This window comes from Thecamonas trahens, assembly GCF_000142905.1.
Source record: "Thecamonas trahens ATCC 50062 unplaced genomic scaffold supercont1.10, whole genome shotgun sequence".
Lineage (NCBI taxonomy): Eukaryota > Apusomonadida > Apusomonadidae > Thecamonas > Thecamonas trahens.
Window position 1 is genome coordinate 61,829 of NW_013657670.1, and position 22,236 is coordinate 84,064.

General features: G+C 63.8%; 8 protein-coding genes across 8 annotated transcripts; 4 read left to right on the forward strand and 4 right to left on the reverse strand.

Annotated features, from left to right (window-relative positions):
• Positions 1-86: 86 nt before the first annotated feature.
• Positions 87-3,094, reverse strand: AMSG_02689 (uncharacterized protein; the record flags this gene model as incomplete). The annotated part of the gene is made up of 1 exon (XM_013905081.1): positions 87-3,094. One exon carries the CDS (start codon positions 3,092-3,094, stop codon positions 143-145), a length of 2,952 nt encoding a protein of 983 aa, XP_013760535.1. The 3' UTR covers positions 87-142.
• A 1,123-nt stretch (positions 3,095-4,217) lies between these two features.
• AMSG_11729 (uncharacterized protein) lies at positions 4,218-11,180 on the forward strand (the record flags this gene model as incomplete). Its single annotated transcript, XM_013905298.1, has 3 exons — positions 4,218-7,555; positions 7,588-9,236; positions 10,666-11,180. The coding sequence occupies exons 1-3, from the start codon at positions 4,299-4,301 to the stop codon at positions 11,178-11,180; spliced, it is 5,421 nt and encodes a 1,806-aa protein (XP_013760752.1). The 5' UTR covers positions 4,218-4,298.
• Positions 11,181-11,468: 288 nt separating this feature from the next.
• Positions 11,469-11,774, forward strand: AMSG_02692 (uncharacterized protein; the record flags this gene model as incomplete). Its single annotated transcript, XM_013905082.1, has 1 exon — positions 11,469-11,774. One exon carries the CDS (start codon positions 11,469-11,471, stop codon positions 11,772-11,774), a length of 306 nt encoding a protein of 101 aa, XP_013760536.1.
• Positions 11,775-11,819: 45 nt separating this feature from the next.
• Positions 11,820-13,728, reverse strand: AMSG_02693 (uncharacterized protein). Its single transcript, XM_013905083.1, has one exon. The coding sequence runs from the start codon at positions 12,985-12,987 to the stop codon at positions 11,839-11,841; it is 1,149 nt and encodes a 382-aa protein (XP_013760537.1). The 5' UTR covers positions 12,988-13,728; the 3' UTR covers positions 11,820-11,838.
• Positions 13,729-13,883: 155 nt separating this feature from the next.
• Positions 13,884-15,233, reverse strand: AMSG_02694 (cell wall integrity protein scw1; the record flags this gene model as incomplete). The annotated part of the gene is made up of 1 exon (XM_013905084.1): positions 13,884-15,233. One exon carries the CDS (start codon positions 15,231-15,233, stop codon positions 13,932-13,934), a length of 1,302 nt encoding a protein of 433 aa, XP_013760538.1. The 3' UTR covers positions 13,884-13,931.
• Positions 15,234-15,619: 386 nt separating this feature from the next.
• On the forward strand, positions 15,620-16,723 carry AMSG_02695 (uncharacterized protein; the record flags this gene model as incomplete). The annotated part of the gene is made up of 1 exon (XM_013905085.1): positions 15,620-16,723. One exon carries the CDS (start codon positions 15,620-15,622, stop codon positions 16,721-16,723), a length of 1,104 nt encoding a protein of 367 aa, XP_013760539.1.
• Positions 16,724-16,998: 275 nt separating this feature from the next.
• AMSG_02696 (ATP-dependent RNA helicase) lies at positions 16,999-20,028 on the forward strand (the record flags this gene model as incomplete). Its single annotated transcript, XM_013905086.1, has 2 exons — positions 16,999-18,964; positions 18,994-20,028. The coding sequence occupies 2 exons, from the start codon at positions 16,999-17,001 to the stop codon at positions 20,007-20,009; spliced, it is 2,982 nt and encodes a 993-aa protein (XP_013760540.1). The 3' UTR covers positions 20,010-20,028.
• Positions 20,029-20,061: 33 nt separating this feature from the next.
• AMSG_02697 (ABC transporter) lies at positions 20,062-22,147 on the reverse strand (the record flags this gene model as incomplete). The annotated part of the gene is made up of 1 exon (XM_013905087.1): positions 20,062-22,147. One exon carries the CDS (start codon positions 22,145-22,147, stop codon positions 20,102-20,104), a length of 2,046 nt encoding a protein of 681 aa, XP_013760541.1. The 3' UTR covers positions 20,062-20,101.
• Between the last annotated feature and the right edge of the window lie 89 nt (positions 22,148-22,236).

The window sequence follows — 22,236 nt, forward strand, 5'->3', positions numbered from 1 at the left end:
ACCATCGCCGACGAAGCTTCCCGCTCGCACTCGACTCCGCCAACCTCAACCCAATCCAGCCATGCTTCTTCGCCCATCGATCAAACTCCCTATGATCGCATCTTCCTTCCTCCAATTGGCTACATCTGTCCTGTGCTCTTCATCAACGACTCGGTGTGCTGTACGCCACGTGCCCAACAGCTCGGGCACGGTGCGGACAAGCGCCCGATGCCTCGACTACTAGGTCGAGTGCCTTGGCCAACTCGACTTTGGACGAGTCGCTGAACCCGCTCCAGTCGGCGATCCGCGCCATTCGACCACGTCCGAGCGCACCGAGAAAGACCCGCCACTCGTCGAGATCGGTGCTATTTGCCGACGGCCTCGCTCGCGGCGTGTTCGGAATGCCCACAATCCGGATGGTGAGGACGGCGTCGCCGGGAAAGTGCAGGCTCTGGGTCCGGATCTCGTCGCCTACCACCAGCGCCACATGCACCGCTTGTCCGCCATTCGCCACCGCTTCGCGCATGACATGCCGCCCGTCCGCCACAGCCCGTTTCACGTTCCCGTCGCCATACCACCGGAGCGAGACGCAGACCGAGCCATCAAGCGCCGTCAACCACACCATACCGGCATCGTCGATTACGTGAAAGCGGTACCCGTCTGCCAGCGACAACACTGCGTGCTCATCCCCCAGCACCGCCGCCAGTAGATCATCCCGCGCCCGCGCCGCAGCCACAAGGCCCACCTTGAACACATCACCGTCACCGTCGCCGCACGGAAACATGGTGCTGCCCGGCACGGCCGGACTCGTGGCAAACACCTCCGGCCACACGCCGCGGCCGGACCACGCTGCCACATCGCGGGTGAGCTCGTCCAAGTCGACACGGGCCAGTCGCGGTGAGACCACAAAGCTCGGGGCAATCTTGTCCACTGGCACTTCCACGCCCTCGCCACTCGCTACATACGCCCGCAGTTGAATTTGCACCCCGCTTGCACCGAGTGTGTGCCACCGGGTGCACACTCGCCCGCCCGCCGCGACAACATGCACCAGCCCAATCCGCCCGCTCGCCGAAACCTCGCCGCCGCCCTCGCTTCTGCGAACAAGCGAGACCCGCAACGCGCTGCCTGCCACGCCGCTCGCTCCGGCCCAGAGAGCAGCCAGTACATCTCGCCGAATCTCGAGCTCAAACGCCTCGTTGTAGCTCACCACCGGTTCGATTGGGCGCGCCACCGTCGAAAACGCAACGCCGTCGTACTCGATCACTGCATACTCTGCCGGTGCATTCTCTGGCGACAGCTGCATTTCGGCAAGTGCCCGCTTGACGTTCAGCAACGTCACTTGGAGCCGTAGGCCTCGCTGCCGCGCCACTTTTGTCTCCTCGCCGATCGACTCGAGCTCGTTCTCCACTGCAGCCATCTTGGGTACCGCCACCTCGGCCACACTTCGTCCGCCGTAGTGTCGCACCACCTTGCGGAGCGCAGCGCGCTCGACCTCGCTCACCACGTCCTCGAGTGGCGCGGGTGGGCTCGCGCACGCGGTTATCGCCACCAGCACAAGGCCTGCTACGTGCCGGATCACCTCTTGACCGGGCTCGGCAAGCGCTGCAGGCGTAACTGTGGCCAGTGGCCGCTTGACGGTCACGCCCCGGGCCTCCAGCCGCGCGTTGACCGAGCCCAGCAGGAGTGACAGGTTGTGCAGCGAAGCCACTGCCCGCTGCCCGCGCCGAGGCACCTTGGGCGTATCCAGCGCGAGTCTCAGCCCACGTGCATACGCGGGAAACGTGCTGCAGTACACTCCAGCGAGCACGGCTCCGTCAGCCAGCGCCGCCAGCGCCAGCCGCTGACTTCCGGGTCTGGCGCGCGACTTTCGACGCGGCGTGAGACCAGCCACCGCCGCCGCACCCTCCGCCGCCTTCATCTGCCGCACAAACCACGCCACGAGGTGCACGTCGACGGGCGTCGCCGACCGCACCTCGGCTTGTGTTGCCATCACCGAGTTGTCCGGATGCGAGAACGTCGCCGATAGTGTCACCGAGTTGGACAGCACCGACGAGTTCGAGACCGCGCTGGCCGCTGCAGCTGGCGACGACAGCATCAGCACCTCTTCGGGATACTGTGGGCTAGCTTGGCACGAGTCGATGCCGTCGTCGGTAGAGTCGTCGTCGGAAGAGCTCGAAAAGACGCCGACCTCCCACACATCGTCGCACGCTGCAGAGCTCGACTGGCTTGTCATCGACGAGAGATGCGAGGCACGAATCTGGATCGGCGACACCATCGACGCATCAAGCCCGCGCATGTACACCAGTCGTCGCTTTGGTAGTGGCCGCGGCGGCGGCAGGACCGGTGCGCCATTCTCTCCAGCCGCGCGCCGTCGCAGCGTTTCAGCCACTACTGGATGAGCCACGACCGCGGCAAAGTGGTTGCACGACGCAGTGACAGCCACCAGCGTCCCCAACGCTGCCAGATGCAGCCGTGTCATTCCAGCATGTGCCGAGAGAATGACAATCTCGGCGTTACTAGTCCCCAGCACGAGCGCTCTGTCCGATGCCGCCATGGCCACAAACTCGGGCGTTTCGCTGCCGAGCACAACCCTGTACGGTGCGTCGAGCAGGGTTGATCCGGCCCGCTTGGCCATGGCCGCGCCAAGGACAAAGACAGCGCCGTCGGCCGCAAGCACTGCAGAGAACCCGTTGCCGGCGACGATGCTCGTTGCCCGGATCTGTGCGAGAGCCTCGACGCGGGTCGCCGATGCCACCAGCTTTCCGCTAAACCCGAGCTGCCCGTCACGCGCCTCACCCCAAGCATAAACCGCTCCGTCGGCGTTGCGAGCGAGAGAGTGGCTGTCGGAGACCGCAAGCTCCTCGATGTCTACCGGCTGCGGCAGTCCGGCCACGGCCCGTGGTGTCGTCCGGGCCTCGAGTACGCCAGCGCCCAGCTGACCATGCCATCCATCGCCCCATCCCAACACCACCCCAGCCAACGTCGCCACAAGCGCATGCCCCCGGCTCAGTGCCAGTGCTGTCACGGTGGCGCCAGCCTTGGTCAGCCGCGCATTGACTCGTGCCAGAACGCCACCGGCTACCAGCGACTCGCGCGAACTGCTCTCGTCCAGCATGCTGGGCTCAGCCTCGATGCCACATACCACATGACGCACCTTTGCCGAAGACTCGCCCTCGTCAGCAGACTCGTCCACCATCACCATCAGCAGCTCCGAAGCAGCAGCAGAAGGTGAGGCAGCGATGAGAGCGAGGTGAGCGTGGGGATGCTCGCTAGCCAGCGGTACAGAGAGGCGAGCCGGCTCTGAAGCGAGCGGATGACGCGGCAGTTGACCAGCATAGCTCGCAGTGGAGACATTGTTATCCCAGCCGAGTACCACCGTAGCCGATGGCGTGGCTACCACCGACGGCACAGCATCGTTGGCTACTTTCGGTGGGCCGAGTTTGAAGCCACAGGCAGTTGGCGTGGACGTCTCCTCCAGCACACCCGTACAGAGCTGACCATACCATCCGGTACCCCACGAGTACACCGCATACCCAGTTGCATTCATCTCCTCGCCACCAATCTCGCTCTTTCTCAAAGAGACGAGTGAGCGCTCTGCTCCTTGCCTCGCTCCCGCCCCTGCTCCCGCTCCCACTTCCCTTGCTGCGCCGGCGCCAACGCGGCGAGCTGACCCGTCGCCCGACCCGAGCCGATCCCAGCCGATCTGATCCGATCTGCACCAGGTGAGAACGCAGACATAGTCGACACATTGGCAGAGAGCACCCGATCCGGCAGAGGCTTGCGCATCGAGTCGAGCGAGTCCGGATGAAGGTAGGCTCGCTCTGCCCACTCCTCACCACCGCAAACAGACACAGAGGTAAGCATGGTTGGACCCAATCTGATTGTACCTCGCGCATCAGATGGGTACGGGTGGAGGCAAGAACATCGACAATCGCTGTCACCACATCCATACCTGACCATTGCCACCCATTGCCACGATCGAGTGGCACGAGGCCATGCCAGCAGCCTGACACACACGCGCCTCACGGGACAACCACCCAATCACTCGCAAAGCAAGCCACGAGACCAGCCACCTCGCTCACACTCGCCGCTTCATATAGGGCACCTAACATAGGGCTATGGAGGAGAGCTCATTGTCTATAGCAGAACGACAAAAGCTCGAGGCTTCTGCGTTGCAGAGCATCTTTCCTGCTGAGTTTAGCTATGTCCATGAGCCGAATCACTTTCTCCTCCGACTCATTCCTCACGCAACGGATGACCACGGTGGTGATGGGGATGGAAGCGATGGAGGTGGAGAGGTAGAGGATGGCGAGTCAGACATGTCGCGTGATGGTTACTATGCTGTTGCTGTGCTACGCGTCCGCTTTTCTTCCTCATATCCCTTTGAACTCCCGTATCTCAAGATCGAGCCCGAGATCGGCCTCACTGATGAAGTCCTTGTCGCTCTGCAGGAAGCCATTGATGCCCGTGCTCCCGAAATGCTCGGCTCTGAGATGATTTACGACATTGTCGAGATTGCTCGCGAGATCGTTACCGAGCACAACGTCAAGCCGCTCTCGCTCCAGGAGGAGCGTCGTCGCCACGAGGCCGAGCTCAAGGAGGCTGCAGCCTTGGCCCGCAAGAACCGCGAGGCTGAGACTCGCCGCCGCGAGAATGCAGAGCGCGCCGAGCTGGACGAGCGCATCCGCTCCGAGCTAGTCGAGCGTAGGCGTGGCGGCGAGACGACGCCGCCAGCATCTGCGTCGACGTCGGCGCCGCCCACCCCGCGCGCTGCCCAGACGCCTGTCAGCAGGCCCACGCCCGCCGGCACACCGCCGGCTGGCAAGAGCTTTCAGATCGGCGCCCTTCTTGGAGTTGGTACCTTCGCCCAGGTCTATAAGGCGCTCAATACTGTGACCGGGACGCTGATGGCGCTGAAGCGCATCGCGCTTCGCGGCTCGACCAACCGCAAGATGAACGAAATGATCGCCATTGTCCGCGAGATCGAGATTATGCAGGAGCTCCACCACCCCAACATTGTCCGCTACCTCGGTGTCGACACTGAGCCCGACGCTCTCATCATCCTCATGGAGTACGTTTCAGGTGGCTCTATCGCCAAGCTCCTCGAGTCGTTCGGACCCTTCCAGGAGTCGATTATCCGCCTCTACACGCAGCAGCTTCTTGTCGGCCTCAACTTTCTGCACTCGCGCGGCTTTGTCCATCGCGACATCAAGGGCGCCAACGTGCTCCTCGACGACGGGGGCGTCATCAAGCTCTCCGACTTTGGCTGCTCTACCCGCATCGAGGAGCTTGTTCTCGCCCACAACCAAGGCGACATGCCATCCGTCCGCGGCACACCGGCGTGGATGGCACCGGAAATGGTCCAGCAGATTGCGTATGACGCAAAAGTCGACATTTGGTCGGTCGGCTGCACCGTCATCGAGATGGCCACCGGCCAGCGGCCGTACAACACATGCTCCAACGCTCCCGCCACTTTTTTCAAGGTCATGCAGGACGCACCCGAGCTGCCGGCCTCGCTCTCGACACAAGGTCATGCCTTTCTCAGCAGGTGCTTTGTTCGCGATCCACCCACACGCCCCTCGGCTGCTGCGCTCCTCGACGACGCGTTTGTGGCGGCGGCAGGAAGGGTTGGCATTGACGAGTCTGCTGCGCATCGGCTTGTCGCTGCGCCCGAGCCTTCGCCCGGCTCCGAGTCACCGGTTGCTACCGCTTCCATGCGCCCTAGCTGGGGCGATGGTCGTCCTAGCTCGAGCGTGCCGCCGTCGCCGGCCGGCTCGCCGTCGCGCCCCTCAGTCATCATCCCGCCTCGTGACATAGTCCAGCCGCCGACCACTCCCTCGCCGGGCGTGGAGAGCATACCGCCAACCCCGTCATCAGCCTCGTCGCTCCTCAATGACAACCCGCTTACATCGGGTACTGCTGCTGGCTCGCGCTACCGCTCTGACTTTCAGGAGCTCGTCCTCCTTGGTTCGGGTGGCTTTGGCCAGGTCTGGAAAGTCCGCAACAACCTCGACGCCCGACTCTACGCCGTTAAGAAAGTGCTTCTTGACCCACACGATGAAGCGCTCAAGAAGAAGATCGTCCGCGAGGTCATCACGCTCTCGCGCCTCCACCACCAGTACATTGTCCGCTACTACCAGGCGTGGATGGAGGACTCGGAGACGCCGATTGCCCGCAGCAGCTCGGCGGTGACGGCCGCCCGCGTCAAGCGCCGCCGCGCTGATGCCGCCCAGAAGTTGCTTGCCCGAACTCGTCGCCAGGTGCAGCCTGGCGACGACGCCGAGTACGAGTACGAGTCGGCGTACGAGTACGTGTACGAGGACCAGAACGGTGGAGCCGCAGCGGAGGCGGACAGGCCGATCGCGCCGACTGCGTCGCAATGCAGTGGCGCTTCTGGATGTGTTGGCAATGACAACACCGCTGCTACTCTCGCCAACAGCAATCACAACGACGACGACGACGATGATGATGATGCTAATGACGCTGACCTCTTTGAGGCTCAGGCCATGCTCTCAATCGGCGGCAGGACCGGACGCCGCGACGGCCGGCGCTCGCAGACGGTTTCGCGGGCCAACTCGCGAGCCAACTCGCGGTCGCGGTCGCGGTCGCAAGCGAGCGGACATGGTAGTGGCCACGTCACGTTCTCGCCCTATTCACTCTGTCTCTACATCCAGATGGAGTTTTGTCCAAACCAGACGCTGCGGTCGCTCATTGCCAGCGAGTCACTCACCACTGACCGCATGTGGGTCATTGTCCGCCAGATCACCGAGGGCCTCGCATACCTGCACTCGCAGGGCATCATCCACCGCGACCTCAAGCCGTCGAACGTGTTTCTCGACAACGAGGGCGATGTCAAGCTCGGTGATTTCGGCCTCGCTACCCGGCAAATGGCTCCGGTAGTGGTGCAGGCGACAGCAGCCGACGCTGTGGATGCCGCAATGGGTGACGGAGTGTCGGCGGAAGTGCAGGACGAGCTGGCGCAGACCCAGGGCGTGGGCACGCCGTTCTACACAGCACCCGAGCTGGAGCACGGCCCGGTGGCCGAGGGTGAGGTCTACACCGAGAAGGTTGACATGTATGCGCTGGGCGTCATCCTCTTTGAGATGTGTGTCACATTTGCCACGGGCATCGAGCGCATCCTCACACTCAATGCACTCCGGGTCGACGGCACTCTTCCCGAGTCGCTCTTTGCCAACTCGCCCAAGGCCGGCGCGCTAGTCCAGTGGCTAGTCCAGCGCAATCCAAACGACCGGCCGGCGGCCGAGGAGCTTCTCCGCGGCCACCTACCGATGAACGTGCAGGACACGTACTTTGACAATCTGATGGCGTCGCTGGCGAACCGCGACGAGTCGACGTACCAGGCGCGGCTGCTGGAGGTGCTGTTCGGGCAAAGCAACGACGAGTACTTTGACATCATGTACGATGCGGCAGAGATTGAGGCTCCCAACGATGTGTACCTCGACGTGCGCAACTATGTCGAGGTGCGGTTGCAATCAGTATTTGCCCGACACGCCAGCACCTCGTTTACCCCGCCGCTTTTGCTGCCCAAGTCGGAGCTCACACCAGACGCGGCCACGTTTGTACTCGACCGCCAGGGCTCGGTGTGAGCCTACCGTTTGACCTGCTACTGCCGCTGGCGCGGTTTGCGGGACGAACCGGTGTCGTCTCGCTCCGGCGGCACGCCATCAGCTCGGTCTACCGGCGGTCGCGGACGTTTGTGGAGGCCGACTTGGACATCATCGGGCGGCGCGAGACTGGTTTTGACCTTGTCATGTCCGAGGTGGAGATTGCGCACACCTGCGCCGAGCTTGTCCTCGCCTTTTCGCCGTACCTTGACGACTACACGCTCTCGATCAACCACGGCGGCGTGGTGGAGGCGGTACTCATCGAGGCCGGCGTTCCGCTGAGCTTGCTCTCACGGGCGCAGCTGGTCCTTGCCTCGCTCTCTGGCGAGGCAGCACCGGCACATCGGCTGATCGAGCTCATGGAGCTGCAGCTGAGCAACTCGGCGGTGAAGCGGCTCAACCGGCGGCTTGCACTTGAGTGTCCGCTGGACGATGCGGTCGCGGTGCTCGGGCAGTGGGCATCGGGCTCTCGGGCGATGCGGTCGTCTCAGGCGCGGGCGCGGGTGCAGCGGGCGGTGCAGCGGCTGGCGCAATTTGCTAGTCTTGTAGCGAGTTCGCGAACCATAGCAGTTGCGCGGCTGGAGCCAGTCTTTGCGCTGCGGCGGCTGTACAACCCGCACTACTACGCAGGCGAGCTGAGCATGCAGCTCGGGATATGGCGGCGGGCCGGGTCGAGCAAGCGCGACTCTGTGCTGGCGGTTGGCGGGCGATACGACGCGCTGCTCAGCCGATTCCGGCCGCTGCCGACGCTGGGGGCGGAGGCGCGCGAGAGCGGACCACTTGCCGGCGTCGGCCTGTGCGTCGCAGTGGACAAGCTTGTAATGATGATCAATCGGGCAGCACTCCACTCGCAGCTGGTACAGGAGGCACGGCTCGGGGCGAGTGTTCAGGTTGTGGTGGCTGCGCTCGGCGAGCGCGATCTGATGGCGGAGCGACTGCTCCTGCTGGAGCGGCTGTGGGAGGCGGAGCTCCCTGCAGGCATTGCGCCGCAAAACGTGAGTGCAACGCTGAATGATCTGGTGGCGTACTGCGTGGAGCGTGGATGCTCTTGGCTGGTCATGCTCAAGGACAAGACGCTCCGCGAGACGCGGTCGGCCAAGGTGAGGGCGATCTGGACACGGTCGGAGATCGAGCTTGAGTTGAGCGAGGTCGTGTCGTACATCTGCCGGCATCGCGAGACGACGGCGCACGAGGTTGCGCACCATGGACTTGTGGGCGGTGGGGGAGCAGCAGCGTCGACGTCGACCAATGCCGTTGACGTTCGGCTTGTCACCACCTCGCCAAACCGGCGAATCCGGCGGGCGATCTCCGAGGCCGCGCTGCGGCGGGTTGAGGGCTTTGTCGAGGGCATTGGCGGCCTCGACGTTCCGCTCGTGGTAATTGCCATCGACAAGGTGCCTGCCGCCGTCGTCTTTGACTGCGTGGCGCAAATCCGCTGGGAGAACTTTGATGATGCCGCGCTGGAGCTTACATGGGTCCAGCGCCACGGGCGGCACAAGGTTCTCCTCGCCCAGCTAGCTGCTGTCCTTGCATCCGCCTTCGCTGACGGCTATGCGCCCGGGCACTCTGGCCCCGAAGAGCGGCATGGATGCCTCGGCTTTTTTGCCCATGCCGAGGATGTGTTTTTGCCGTGTAGAGCAGATAAACGATGGGAATGGTGGGTGGTTGTGCCGATGATGATCACGGCCAAGGTCTCGGTCTTGATGGGCTGTGTCTGTCACACACCGCCTCGGCTGCCGTGACCGTGGCTGTAGTTTGTCACCCCCCCCACATCTGACTCTCCATCCCAACCATGGCGTTGCGATGGGTTGCCCTCCCCGCCACCATCCTCTATCTACTTGCAGTCATCTCCCTTGTCCGTACGTCCATGCCCTTCTCCTCGCCTCCGCCACAACCGAGTCACCTTGGCTCTGCAGCCGGACCCTGACCCTGTTGCCCATGGGCACAGTCACAGCCACGCGGCCACAGCCACGCAGCCACAGCCACAGCCACAGCCACATACTTCTAGCACTCACACATGCACACACATGCAAATACATATTCGTACAATGTTGGCGGTGGGGGTCGTCGGTGGGTGGGCTGGCGTTGGGGCGGTGGTGTTGGCGTGCCACACGAATGGTTGCCGCCTGGTGGCGTGTTGGCTGGGGGCTGGTGGTCGTTTACTGGCTGTGGTTGCGCTCTGGTCATGGTTGCACATCGTGGCCACGCCGGCTGTGATCGCACTGGTCATTGATCACACGTGGCCTTCATCGCACCCGCGATCGCACTGGTCATTGATCACACGTGGCCTTCATCGCACCTGCGATCGCACTGGTCATTGATCACACGTGGCCTTCATCACACCCGCGATCGCACTGGTCATTGATCACACGTGGCCTTCATCGCACCTGCGATCGCACTGGTCATTGATCACACGTGGCCTTCATCGCACCTGCGATCGCACTGGTCATTGATCACACGTGGCCTTCATCGCACCCGCGATCGCACTGGTCATTGATCACACGTGGCCTTCATCGCACCTGCGATCGCACTGGTCATTGATCACACGTGGCCTTCATCACACCCGCGATCGCACTGGTCATTGATCACACGTGGCCTTCATCGCACCCGCGATCGCACTGGTCATTGATCACACGTGGCCTTCATCACACCCGCGATCGCACTGGTCATTGATCACACGTGGCCTTCATCGCACCCGCGATCGCACTGGTCATTGATCACACGTGGCCTTCATCGCACCCGCGATCGCACTGGTCATTGATCACACGTGGCCTTCATCACACCCGCGATCGCACTGGTCATTGATCACACGTGGCCTTCATCGCACCCGCGATCGCACTGGTCATTGATCACACGTGGCCTTCATCGCACCCGCGATCGCACTGGTCATTGATCACACGTGGCCTTCATCGCACCCGCGATCGCACTGGTCATTGATCACACGTGGCCTTCATCGCACCTGCGATCGCACTGGTCATTGATCACACGTGGCCTTCATTGCACCCTGGCCGGAATCGCACACGCATCACCCACCACGATGATGGGGATTGTCGGGTCATAGTGGGCCTGTTCACGCCAGAATGGTACGTCCACGAGTCGGATACCGTCCTCGGCAGGATCAGGTACAAGTGGGGCCTGTTCGAGTTCTGTGGAACCGGCAATTCGCAGACCACGTGCAAGGGCTACAAAGAGCTCGGGGAGGATGCATCGAACACCAAGGAGCAGAAGGATGCGTGGCAAAAGTTGTACAACGGCGGCATCATCTGCGCACTCTGCGTCATCCTCGCCCTGGTGGAAATGCTCATCTCGCTCGTCTGCGCAGCCTTTGAGTTCTTCACCCGCTCGCAGAACAAGGCCTCGTCGTGTGCCTCGCGCTCGGGCTTTACAGCCCTCATCTTCCAACTCCTCGGCCCGCTCTTCTGGTACTTTTTCTCCATCAAGGGCAACGAGCAGCCCGGAGTCCTCCCCTCGGACTCGTTCTCGGGCGTCGGCCTCGGCTGGTGGTCAGTCATTGTCGGCATCATCTTTAACCTCATCGCCGGCTTCCTCCTCGAGCTTGTCGACAACGGCAAGTAGCAGCAGTCCATCATCCACGCCACACATACCTCCCTCCGCCTTGCTCAACACCCTTGAACACACATTTATGCACCCACATCGCCTTGCTTCCATTCATTTTCCATTGCGAGTCCGTCGGTCATCATCAGCGAGTGTGTCACGTGCGGACAGGCAGTTCGGTGACAGTAGCCGTTCACCGACACGGTGCGCCAGCACGGGCACAAGGGACACGGGCACGACCTCACTCTGGACGAGCGAGTGAGGATGAGTGTCGGAATCATTGCTACCGAGAACGAGATTACTTTTGTAATGAGCATCTTTGCTGTGGCTGGCCTCGTGGTCTTTGTCATCCTCCTCGCCGCCCGCAAGTACGCTCGTCGTGGCGCGGGCTACCTGGACGAGGATGCTGTCGTGACTCGAATGGACAGAGTGGCCGAGAGGGAGCTTCGGGAGGACTTTACTGCTTTGGATCAAGCTCCGCCGCCGCCGCTCCGTCGCCCGCATGGCGACTACGTCATCTCGTCCGACGAGATGGGCCCGCCCAGATCGTCCAGCTACGAGTCGTACTACTCGTACGAGGAGGTGGCCAAGCTCGGCCCGGACAAGGGCAAGTGATGACCGTGGCCTGCGCTGACCAGTGCTCCACCGCACGCCATGCTGTGCACATACGCAACTGTTTTTATGCCGTTCCCCGAATCGACGCCGCCACAGCGACAGCATCGAGCGCGGACTCGCCGAGCGCGTCGAGCGCCGCCACACACCCGTCACGGGCGTCCGAAGACGAGAATGCTTCCGGCGGAGGGGAGACTGCAGCGAGCGAGCCGAGCGCCGCGACAGCCTCGGTATGGAGCACCGCATGCTCAGACTCGAGGAGGACCGTGAACGGCGCAAGCGAGGGCAGCGCCGCGCCGGTCGCCATAGACGACTCGGGCGTTGCCGCCAGCGCTGCCAGCGCACGCGCAGACTCCATCTTGACGTTGACCGCTTCGACTGCTGCAAGTTCGGCCAATCGCGCCACAAATCCAGGCACGGTGGCGAGGTAGAGTGCAGCCTCGGCTGCGCCCGACGCGTCCTCGGCGCCCTCGGGCGTCTCCAGCTCGGCCGCCGCCGGCCGCTTCACCAAATGCCGCGCAATTGCCGCCGCGTTAAACTGCATCGGCTGGTGTGGCGAGGCCAGGATCGGAAGCAGCTCGTCGAGTACGCCTGACGTCCGCAGCACGGCGCGGACTGGGCGCGCAATGGCGAGGTTACGCAGCGAGCCAAGAATCGCGTGCTGTAGCGGGAGCTCGTCATCGTCGTCGGCCACCAGCCGAAGATTGAACACCGCAGCCTCACAAAATCCGGCCTTCATCAGCGCCACGCACTGCTCTTCGCTCCGCGCCAAATTACCCATCAGTAGCATGAGCGGCTTGCGCGTCGCCATCGCTGCCCCGCCCGCGCTTGGTGCCACCGACGCCAGCGCGCAGAACCGCGCCACCGCGCCGCGATCCACAAGCTCGTTGGCCAGCTCGTTGACCAGCGCGAGGTGCGAGAGGATGAGCGTCGCCGCTGCAGCCTCGTCTTCTTCGTCCTCATCTACACAGCTCGCTGCCTTCATAACCACGTCGAGCAGCTTTTCGCCGGCCCGAGGCGCCGGCAGTTCCGCCGCCGCCACCGCCACCGCCACCTCGGCCTGGTCAGTCACCGTCGCCAGCGACTCGAGCACAAGTGAGGCGTCGGCTTCCGAGCCAGCAAGGAGCGCACAAAGAACGTCAACGACATGGTACTCGCCAAAGATCGTCTTCCACGTGGCGTCAAACCAAGTCGACTGGAACGCCCGCAGCGACATGGTGACCAGGCCGTACGACCGCGCCGGGTGAGGCCGGCAAAGACAAAGTCGTGCAGAAGCGTGCCCGCCGCGAGGATCTCGTCTACAAACGTGTTTGAGTCGGACGCAATGTAGTTGCCCACACCGCCCATCGTGACCATGCCCAGCCGCGAGTCGAGGCCCGGCGACGCGGAATCGTCGAGGATCCAAGTCAGGAGCCGGACAGCAACCGGGCCGAGCCCAGCAGCGTGGAGCGCCTCGCGGTTCTTATCACAGTAGAACGCCATGTTCCCCACGCTCCGCAGGCACTGCACCAGCGCCTTGGCCACTTTCTCCTCGCTGTCCACCCGCGACTCGCTCGCCTCGGCCGTCGCCAGCACGGCATCAAGAGCTTCGACCACAGCCTCGGCTGCCTGTCCGCCGAGGATCTCGCGGAAGCGCTTGCCCTTTGCCAGCTCTGCAATACCGAGAGCAGCGGCAGCAATGAGATCAAAGTCAGCACTCTCTTTGCCAGCCCTCGCATGGCCTCCCAGCACTACCGGCACCTCGCCCGAAATGTACTCCATGCGGACCTTCTCCTCGGCCTCATCGCTTGGCGCCGCATCGATGACAGCCATCATCTCCGCCACGGCCTCGGCGACCTCGCCACCGCTCACAGCCTCGCTCAGCTTGGACGCCGTCTTGCTCACATGTGCAGGCACATTCGACATGTTCCGTCTCTTGCTCTCTGTCTGTTGTCGTGTGTCTATGCTTCTCCTGCGCCGTTCCCCTCGCCTCTCCTGCTCGGCTGGTCTCGAGTCACATCGCCGTTTTGACACGAGCCACCGCTCTTGGCTTTGCCCCGTTTGGGCGAAGGCGAAGGCGAGGCGAGAACGTCGCAGAAGGAAAAGAAGAAAGTGTGCAGGCTCGCGCTATGCTTGCATTTTACTGTGGCCGCTGCCAGCGGTTTGAGCTTGACGCGCTGCTTAACGCCGCTTGCGGTTAGAGGACGAGGAGCGGGCAAATGAGATCGACCAGCCGTAGTGCTGGATGAGAAAGTCGCGGAGGACGTCGAGAGCGACGGCGGCCGAGCCGTGGTCCATGAACCGCGCAAAGGCGATCGAGCGGTCGGCGAGGTACGAGACCGAGAGGAAGCCCTCGTAGCGCGAGAAGATTCCCTCAAGATCATACTGAGTCGTGCCTGGAGTGATCGAGCCCACAAAGAGCGTGTCGACGCCGCCAGAGCCACTCCCGCCGCCGCCCATGCCACCGCCGGGCGCGCCGCCCGGAGGCGGCGAGCCGCCGTAGCCCGAGCCATAGCCACCGCCCGCGCTTGCGGCCTGGTACCCGCCGGGCGGCGGCCCGCCGTAAACCGCCGGCGCGCCGCCGTACATGCCCATCGGTGGGTAGCCGGGCGCTTGCTGTGCCACGTACGGGTCTGCAGCGTACATGCTCTGCGGCGGGAGCTCCTGCAGTTGCGGCGGTGGCAACGCCGGGCCGGGACCCTGCTGGTAGAACCCGCGCATCGACGACGCATACGACGCTGACGAATCGTTGCGGCGGTAGCGCTTCGACGGCCGCGCCGAGCTCGACTCGGGCGACGTCGACGAGTCGTGATAGTCGCGCTTACGCATGGTCATGTTGTTCTTAGCCATTTCCACCGTCATCGACACTGACCGCCGCTTGTCGACCATGTGCCCGTTGCACCGAGCCACTGCCGCCGTCGCGTGCTCCACCGTGTCAAAGAGCACAAACGCAATGCTGTGCGTTCCTTTCTTGTCCATCCGGATCGTCGCGTCTTCAAAGCCTTCCACAAACGCAAACATGTTGTCCAGCTCGCGCTGGGTAAAGTCAGCCGGCAGGCCGTACACAAAAATGGTCCTCACCGGCCCGCGCCCATCGTCATCGTCATCTTCTCCTTCACCTTCGCCTGCACCGACACTCGCGCCGACATCCTCGCTCTCGCCCTCGCCCTCACCCTCGCCCTCGCCATCATCATCCGGATCTTGCGCACGCAGCCGCGGCTCGATCGACGGCTCGTCTTCGTCCTCGCGCTCGTCCTCGCGCTCGTCCTCGTCGCCCTTGACGACATCAGCCTCGTTCTCAGCACCAGCTCCAGCCAAGGCATCGTCTCCTGAGGCGGCCTCAGCGGCGGCCCTAGGACCAGCCTCGGCACCAGCCTCGGCTGCCTCCACTTCGACTCCAGCCTCCACCTCGACTCCAGCCTCCACCTCGGTCCCAGTCTCCTCGACACCCGCAGCCTGCTTCATGGTCTTCCGCTTGACCATGTTCTCCAGTGATACCTGCTTGTCTGTCCGTAGCTCTGTCTGTCGGTCTGTCTGCTCGGCTGTCTGCCCAACAACCAAGTGAGTGACCACCGCTCCACCCCCCCCCCCCTTCCCCTCCCTCCTTCCCTCCCTTCCACCCCCTCCACATCCTCCTTCCCTCATACTTACCCTTTCACACGCCAACCTATATCTTGTCCCGGCCACAGCCGCGCCGAGTGTACCACGCTCTCCCTACTCTCACCGTCCTCGCCGCCCGCCGCTCTCGCTCACGAAAAAGGTCGTAAGCCTCGGTTACCGCCGATCACGATCACGATCACGATCACGATCGCAAACACGACCCCCTTCTCCACCCTCTCCACCCTCTGCACCCCCACCTCACGCCCGTCATGGAGCAAGCTGCGCTTGTTCTCGAGGCCGAGCGCAAGAAGAAGGCGCGGCTTCAGGCGCGGGCCATGCTCAAGCGCGAGGGTGCGGTCAAGGCTGCTCAGAAAGCGCGGGCCGAGGCCGCGGCGCGGCGGAGGGTGGCCGTGGCCGTGGCCAAGGCCAAGGCGGAGACAGAGGCGATGGAAGCCAAGGCGGCGGTGGCGGCGGTGGCGGCCAAGAAGGCAGCCAAGGGCGAACGATACTGGCGGCAGCGGGCTACTCGTGAGGCCCGCGAGGAGAAGATGGCCAAGGCCCGTGCCGCCCGGACCGCCACCCGCAAGGCCATGGAGGCCAAGACCGGCCGCAAGGTCTCGCAGCTTGTTGCTGGCAACGAGTGGGCCCACACCAAGGAGCGCCGGTTTACTGAGACCCGCACCATTGACGTGGCCGAGATCGACCGCCTTGCGGAGCAAGAGGCGGCTGACCGCAAGCGAAGGGCCGCCCTCGCCAAGGAGGGCGCTCGCAAGCGCGCCGCTGCTCAGCGCGCCGCTCTCCACCAACTGAAGAAGGCCCGCAATCCAGGGCCAGACTCGCAGCCGCAGCGCCAACCACCATCAGGCGGTCTGCGTAAGGCCAATTCCAAGTCCAAGCCGAAGCCCAGCCCCAGACCAAAGCCCAAGTTTCCGCCTGGCGCCGGTCTCCGCACCGAGGCATCAGTCCCTAGCCGCAAGCGGAAGCGTGAGCAGGCCGCGCCACCAAGCAACGTCTTGAATGGGCTCTCCATCTCGTCGTCAGACTCGGAGCCCGACCACCCTCCTGCCCGCGCGGTCCGCACTGAGCGGTCGCGCTCGCAGTTTACCGATCTCATCACCTCGATCTTCCACCGCCCCGGCAAGCAAGAGTACGCCCGCCAGCAGATGCGCGAGATGGGCCTCGACGCCGGCTCCGACTCGGACTCGGACATGGATGTTGGCTCATTTGATGCCATTGAGGCCATGGAGCGCCAGACCGCCCGCATCGGCCGTCGCGAAGACGCCCGCGAGCTCAAGCGCATCCGCGCCGCTGAAGCCGCCGAGCGCCGAGCTCGCGCCGCTCCCGCTAGCCCTCGCAAGCGTTGCAAACGTTGATCCTTATCCCGCTTCGGCCGTCGCAAAGACGCCCGCGAGCTCAAGCGCATCCGCGCTGCTGAAGCCGCCGAGCGCCGAGCTCGCGCCGCTCCCGCTAGCCCTCGCAAGCATTGCAAACGTTAACGCCACACCGAGCCGCTGCTGCCGCCTCTTGCCGACTCTCCCCCATCATCTCCCATCCATCACCTCAGTCCACCCCCCCCCCCCCCCCCCCACCCCCCCCGCCGCGCTCGCTCAACCACCTCACCTCACCTCACCCAACCAAGAACAAAGCGATGGGCAAGGCCAGAGGCAACCCGCGCGAGCGGAAGAACAAGGTCGTGGCCGCGGCAATGTCTGCTGTCATTGGTTCGGGCTCCCCCGAGTCGGCGAGTCGGTCGGAGGATGACAACGCTGGCTCGTCGTCGAGCTCGGGCTCAGGCTCCGGCTCTGGCTCAGACGCTGGCCTAGGCCTGGGTCTGGGCTCCGGCTCGGGCTCGGGCTCAGGCTCAGGCTCCGAGTACGAGAGCGAGTCGGCCAGTGGCAAGAGCTCTGGCTCCGAGATGCACTCGTCGACGGACGGGTCGTACACGGACGACGACGAGTCGTCGGGCATGGGCGACGGGCTTGGCGAGGTGGGCGATTTTCCCGCTGCGCGTGCTGTGGTGGACTTTATGTCCGGCGCCGACTACGTGTCGGATGAAGAGGAGGTGGACAAGCGCGGCAAGTCTCGGAAGGGCAAGCGGGTGGTGCAGGGCGGGTTCCAGACCTTTGGCCTCCGGCAGGAGCTCCTCCGGGCCATTCTCCACAAGGGCTACAAGGTGCCGACGCCCATCCAGCGCAAGGCCATTCCGCTTGCGCTGCAAGGCATGGATGTGGTGGCGATGGCGCGGACGGGATCCGGCAAGACTGCTGCGTTCCTGGTCCCGATGATCCACCGCCTGCAGCGGCACTCGCTCAAGATCGGAGCCAGGGCGCTGCTGCTCTCACCCACCCGCGAGCTGGCCGTCCAGACGCTCAAGTTCACAAAGGAGCTGGCCAAGTACACCGATCTGCGGGCAAGCCTGCTGGTGGGTGGCGAGTCGATCGACTCGCAGTTCACCCAGCTGGCGACCAACCCAGACATCATTATCTCGACGCCCGGCCGACTCATGCACATCATCATCGAGGCCAAGCTCTCGCTGGCGGCTGTCGAGTTTCTTGTCTTTGACGAGGCTGATCGGCTGTTCGAGATGGGCTTTGAGGTCCAGATCAACGAGATCCTGTTCAAAGTCTCCAACAAGCGGCAGACACTCCTGTTCTCGGCAACCATGCCCGAGAGCTTGGTTGCCTTTGCGCGTGCCGGCCTCCGCGACCCGGCGCTGGTCCGGCTCGACGTCGAGCGCAAGATGTCAGAGAACCTCGGCCTCTCGTTCTTCCTCGTCCGTAAGGAGGCCAAGATCGGAACGCTCCTCTTCCTGCTCATGTCGCACATTCCCCGCGAGCACTCGACCATCATCTTTGTCTCGACCAAGTACCACGTCGAGTTCCTGGAGGAACTCCTGGACAATGTCGGCATTCCATGCTCTGCGGCGTACGGAACCATGGACGTAACGGCGCGCAAGATTGCGGTCGGCTCGTTCCGGACCGGCAAGGTCAAGGTGCTGATTGTGACCGACGTTGCCGCCCGCGGTATCGACATCCCGCTCCTTGACAACGTCATCAACTTCGACTTTCCGGCCACGCCAAAGCTCTTTACCCACCGCGTCGGTCGTGCCGCCCGTGCCGGGCGCATCGGCTCGGCGTACTCGCTGACAACCACCGACGACATGCCGTACATGGTCGATCTCTTCCTGTATCTCGGACGCAACCTGGCGTGCAAGATGCCCGACGGCGAGACGACGCCCAAGCACGGCGAGGCGTACTACGGCATTGTGCCAGACACCCTCACTGCAGCCTTTCGCGAAAAGGTGGAGAAGGCCGTCGCCGGCTCGTCTCGGCTCTCCATGCTGGCGGCAACGGCGCAGCGCGCGTACAAGAAGTTCTACAAGACGCGGTCATCAGCAGCCAAGGCCTCGGTGGGACGCGCACGCAAGCTCGAGACCTCGGTTATCCACCCGCTGTTTGTGGCGGCGGTGGAGGGCAACAGCGACCTGAGCGCGCAACACGACATGATTGCCGCCATCTCGTCGTTCCGGCCCAGGACCACCATCATGGAGCTCGGCCAGACGTCCGAAGTCATGCGGATGAAGCGCGAGCACGACCAGGGCTTTATCGCCGCAGGTCGGAAAACGAGGCCATGGCCGACGAAGTCGCCGCTGCTGGCCTCGAAGGCAACGACGACGAACAGGAGCCGCTGGTCGAGGGCGAGAACGGCGACCTGTTTGTCGATGAGCGGACAAGCGTGCTGCCCAACGAGCGTGACCGTGCGCTTTACGAGGCCAAGATGAACCATATGCTCGCGCTGCGCGCCAAGGCCGCGCAAGAGCGCGAGGCTGTCTCCGGCGGCAAGCCCAAGGTCCGGCTCTCGAAGCGCGCTAAGCGCAAGCTGGCCAAGGCCGGCCTCGATCCACAGGCGGCCGTGGCGAGCGGGGCTGTTGAGACAGGGCGTAAGAAGCGCAAGACGCTGCTGGCTGAGGAGCAGGAGAAGTTCTTCATGAACCCGTTCAAGGCCTCGGCCGCGTCCGACGCCGGCCTCGCGGTCAAGACCTCGCGCTCGATCCAGAGGCTGCAGGACGTTGGCGACGACCTTGTCCTTAATCTCCTGCCCGAGGACGACGACGCGCTTGTCCGCCGGCGCAACCAGTACAAGTGGAACCGGTCGAAGAAGAAGTACGTCATGGTCGACCCCAACGACAAGGGCAAGGACAAGCCGGGCAAGGTTGTTGTCACCGAGTCGGGCGCCAAGATCCGCACCTCGTACACCAAGGACATGTACCAGGAGTGGCAGAACAAGAGCAAGATCTCGCTGCAGGCGACTGGGACCCGCGAGGATGTCAAGCTCACCCGCCGCCTCCGCGACTCGACCTCTATCGTCCGCATCAAGCGCAAGGGCAAGATCTACACCAAGCGCGTCTCGAACTTTAACAACGACGCGGCCGCCACCAGTGCACAGGAGCGCCACGCCGCTAAGACTGGCGGCGTTCACGGCCGCTCCGTCCGGTCCACCGACGAGATCCGCAAGTTCCGCAAGGACGAGTACAAGAAGAAGCTCTCGCAGCGCGGCCGTGGTCGCGGCCGCGGCCGTGGCGGTCGCGGCGGCGGCGGCCGTGGTCGCGGCGGCGGCGGCCGTGGTCGCGGCGGCGGCGGCCGTGGCCGAGGCCGATAAACACAGCCGTAAGACTACACAACTGCCTCATGCCATGATGAGCCTCCACGCGTATCCTTTTCAATCATTTACCACGCGCGCGTGCACCTGGCCTACATGCGGCGCTGACGCGAGACGGCAAAGACCATGGCAGCGGCGCCGGCAATGCGGATGACGGCGAGCGTGCCAAAGAGGACAAGCAAGGCAGTTCCGATACCGCCGTCCGAGTCCACGCTCTGGATGCGAAGAAAGTCGTCGCCAGTGGGGATGAGGCACGAGCCGCCGGCGCGGTCTGGGCATGAAAAGGTCATGTCCTCGAGCTCCTGGGTTGCCATGCCGACCATGGACCAGCGGACCGGGTTGGGGAACCGAAGCCAGCGGAGGAAGACCGGGACCTCGTCGATGGAGACAAGGACACCCGAGAAGATGAGGAGCGGCACAATGAGGGCCGGTGCAATGGCGAGCGCAACCTCGGTGGTGCCGGCAAGGGCGGCAACGAGAAAGCCGAGCGCCGAGCCGATGAGCGACATGAGGACAACAACAACAACGGCGAGGAGATATTTGTCGACGTCGGAGCGGAGACCGGCCATCCAGTAAACAATAGAGGAGAAGATGGCGGCAAAGATGACCTGGAACGGAGTGTCTGCGATGGACTTGGCCACAAAGTACATGCCGGCCGAGTACTTGCCATCACTGACTTCGTTGACAGCGACCGAGCGCTCCGATGGGAGCGCGTTGACCGAGCCGATGAGTCCAAGCACAAACTGATTGAACCCGATGAGGAAGACCAGGCCGAGCCGGTCCTGCCCGCCGGACTCGCCGCGGTCGAGCTGGAGATAGACGAGGCCGATGAGGCAGCCAAGGAGAATCGTCTGCCCTATCCGGGCCCGGGTGAGGACCTTGGACCGGATCTGAGTCGTCAGCGAGCGGCCGACGAGGTGGCGCATGCGGGCAAAGAGCGAAGGCGTCGGCTGGGCAGCGGTCTCGACGAGGGCGTCCGCGAGGTCCGAGTCGGTGCTAGACGCCGTCGACGGCCATTCGAGCGAGAGCTCGGACGCCTGGCTCTGGTAGGCGTCGACAATGGAGGCGACCTTGTCCGCGCCGTCGGCCGACTTGGCCTCGGCGCGCGGGTCAAGGAGCTTGAGGATGTGGTCGGCAGGGTTCACGTACTTGCCGACCGGCTCGCGGAGAACGGTCGAGCAGTACGAGGCGAGGGCGTCAACAGGGCCAAAGTAGGCGACCCGGCCCGAGGTGGCGAGGACCATGACGTTGTCAAAGAGCGCAAAGGTGTCGATGGCCGGCTGGTGGATGGTAGCCAACACAGTCTTGGCTCGCTTGTGCGCCAGCGCCCGCAGCCGCGCCACCACCGTGTACGCTGCAGACGCGTCGAGACCCGACGTCGGCTCGTCGAGGAGCATGATCGGCTTGTCGTTGACGGCCGAGACGGCAATCATGACCCGCTTCCGCTCGCCGCCCGAGATGCCACGCTTGATGCCCGGCTTGCCCACATGCGTGTCCTTGACGTGCCCGATGCCGAGCGCGTCGAGCACAGCGTTGGTCCGCTGCTTCCGCTCGCCATCGCTCACGCCGCCGAGCGTCATCCGCGCCGCAAAGAGCACAGACTCGTACGCCGACAGGTCGCCGAGCAGCAAATCGTCCTGCACCGTGTACGAGGCAAGCGCCCGGAACTGGTCTCCATCCGCCCGCGCCCCGTTGAGATACAGCTTTCCGCTGAGCTCACTCTTAGACGACGTTGCAATCCGCTGCGCGATGGCGTTGAGCAGTGAGGTCTTGCCCGCGCCTGACGGTCCCATCAGCGCCGTGAGCGTCCCAGCCCGCGCGTAGCCGGAGACTCCCGACAGGATCCGCCGCTCCGGCGTTTCCTTGGTCGCCTTGATCGCAAACGACATGTTGGAGAAGATGACGTCCACCGGCGTCGTCGACGGCAGCGTCACAGACTCTTCGTCGCCCGAAAACGACTCGAGCCCCACAGACGTCCCAAGGTAGCGTCCGGGCTCGGACGGCGAGGACGATGACGACGACGATGAGCCCGACGATGACGACGAGCCATCAAGAACAACCGGCCTACCTGCCACAGCCGCCGCTGTCGCCGATGACGACGACGATGATGATGACGATGACGAGCTCGGTGACGTCATGGGAACCACTTTGACCGGGATGATGTACTCTTTGCAGAAAGGAGTGATTAGAGAAGATGGAACCGGAGGAACCAATGGGGGGGGGGATA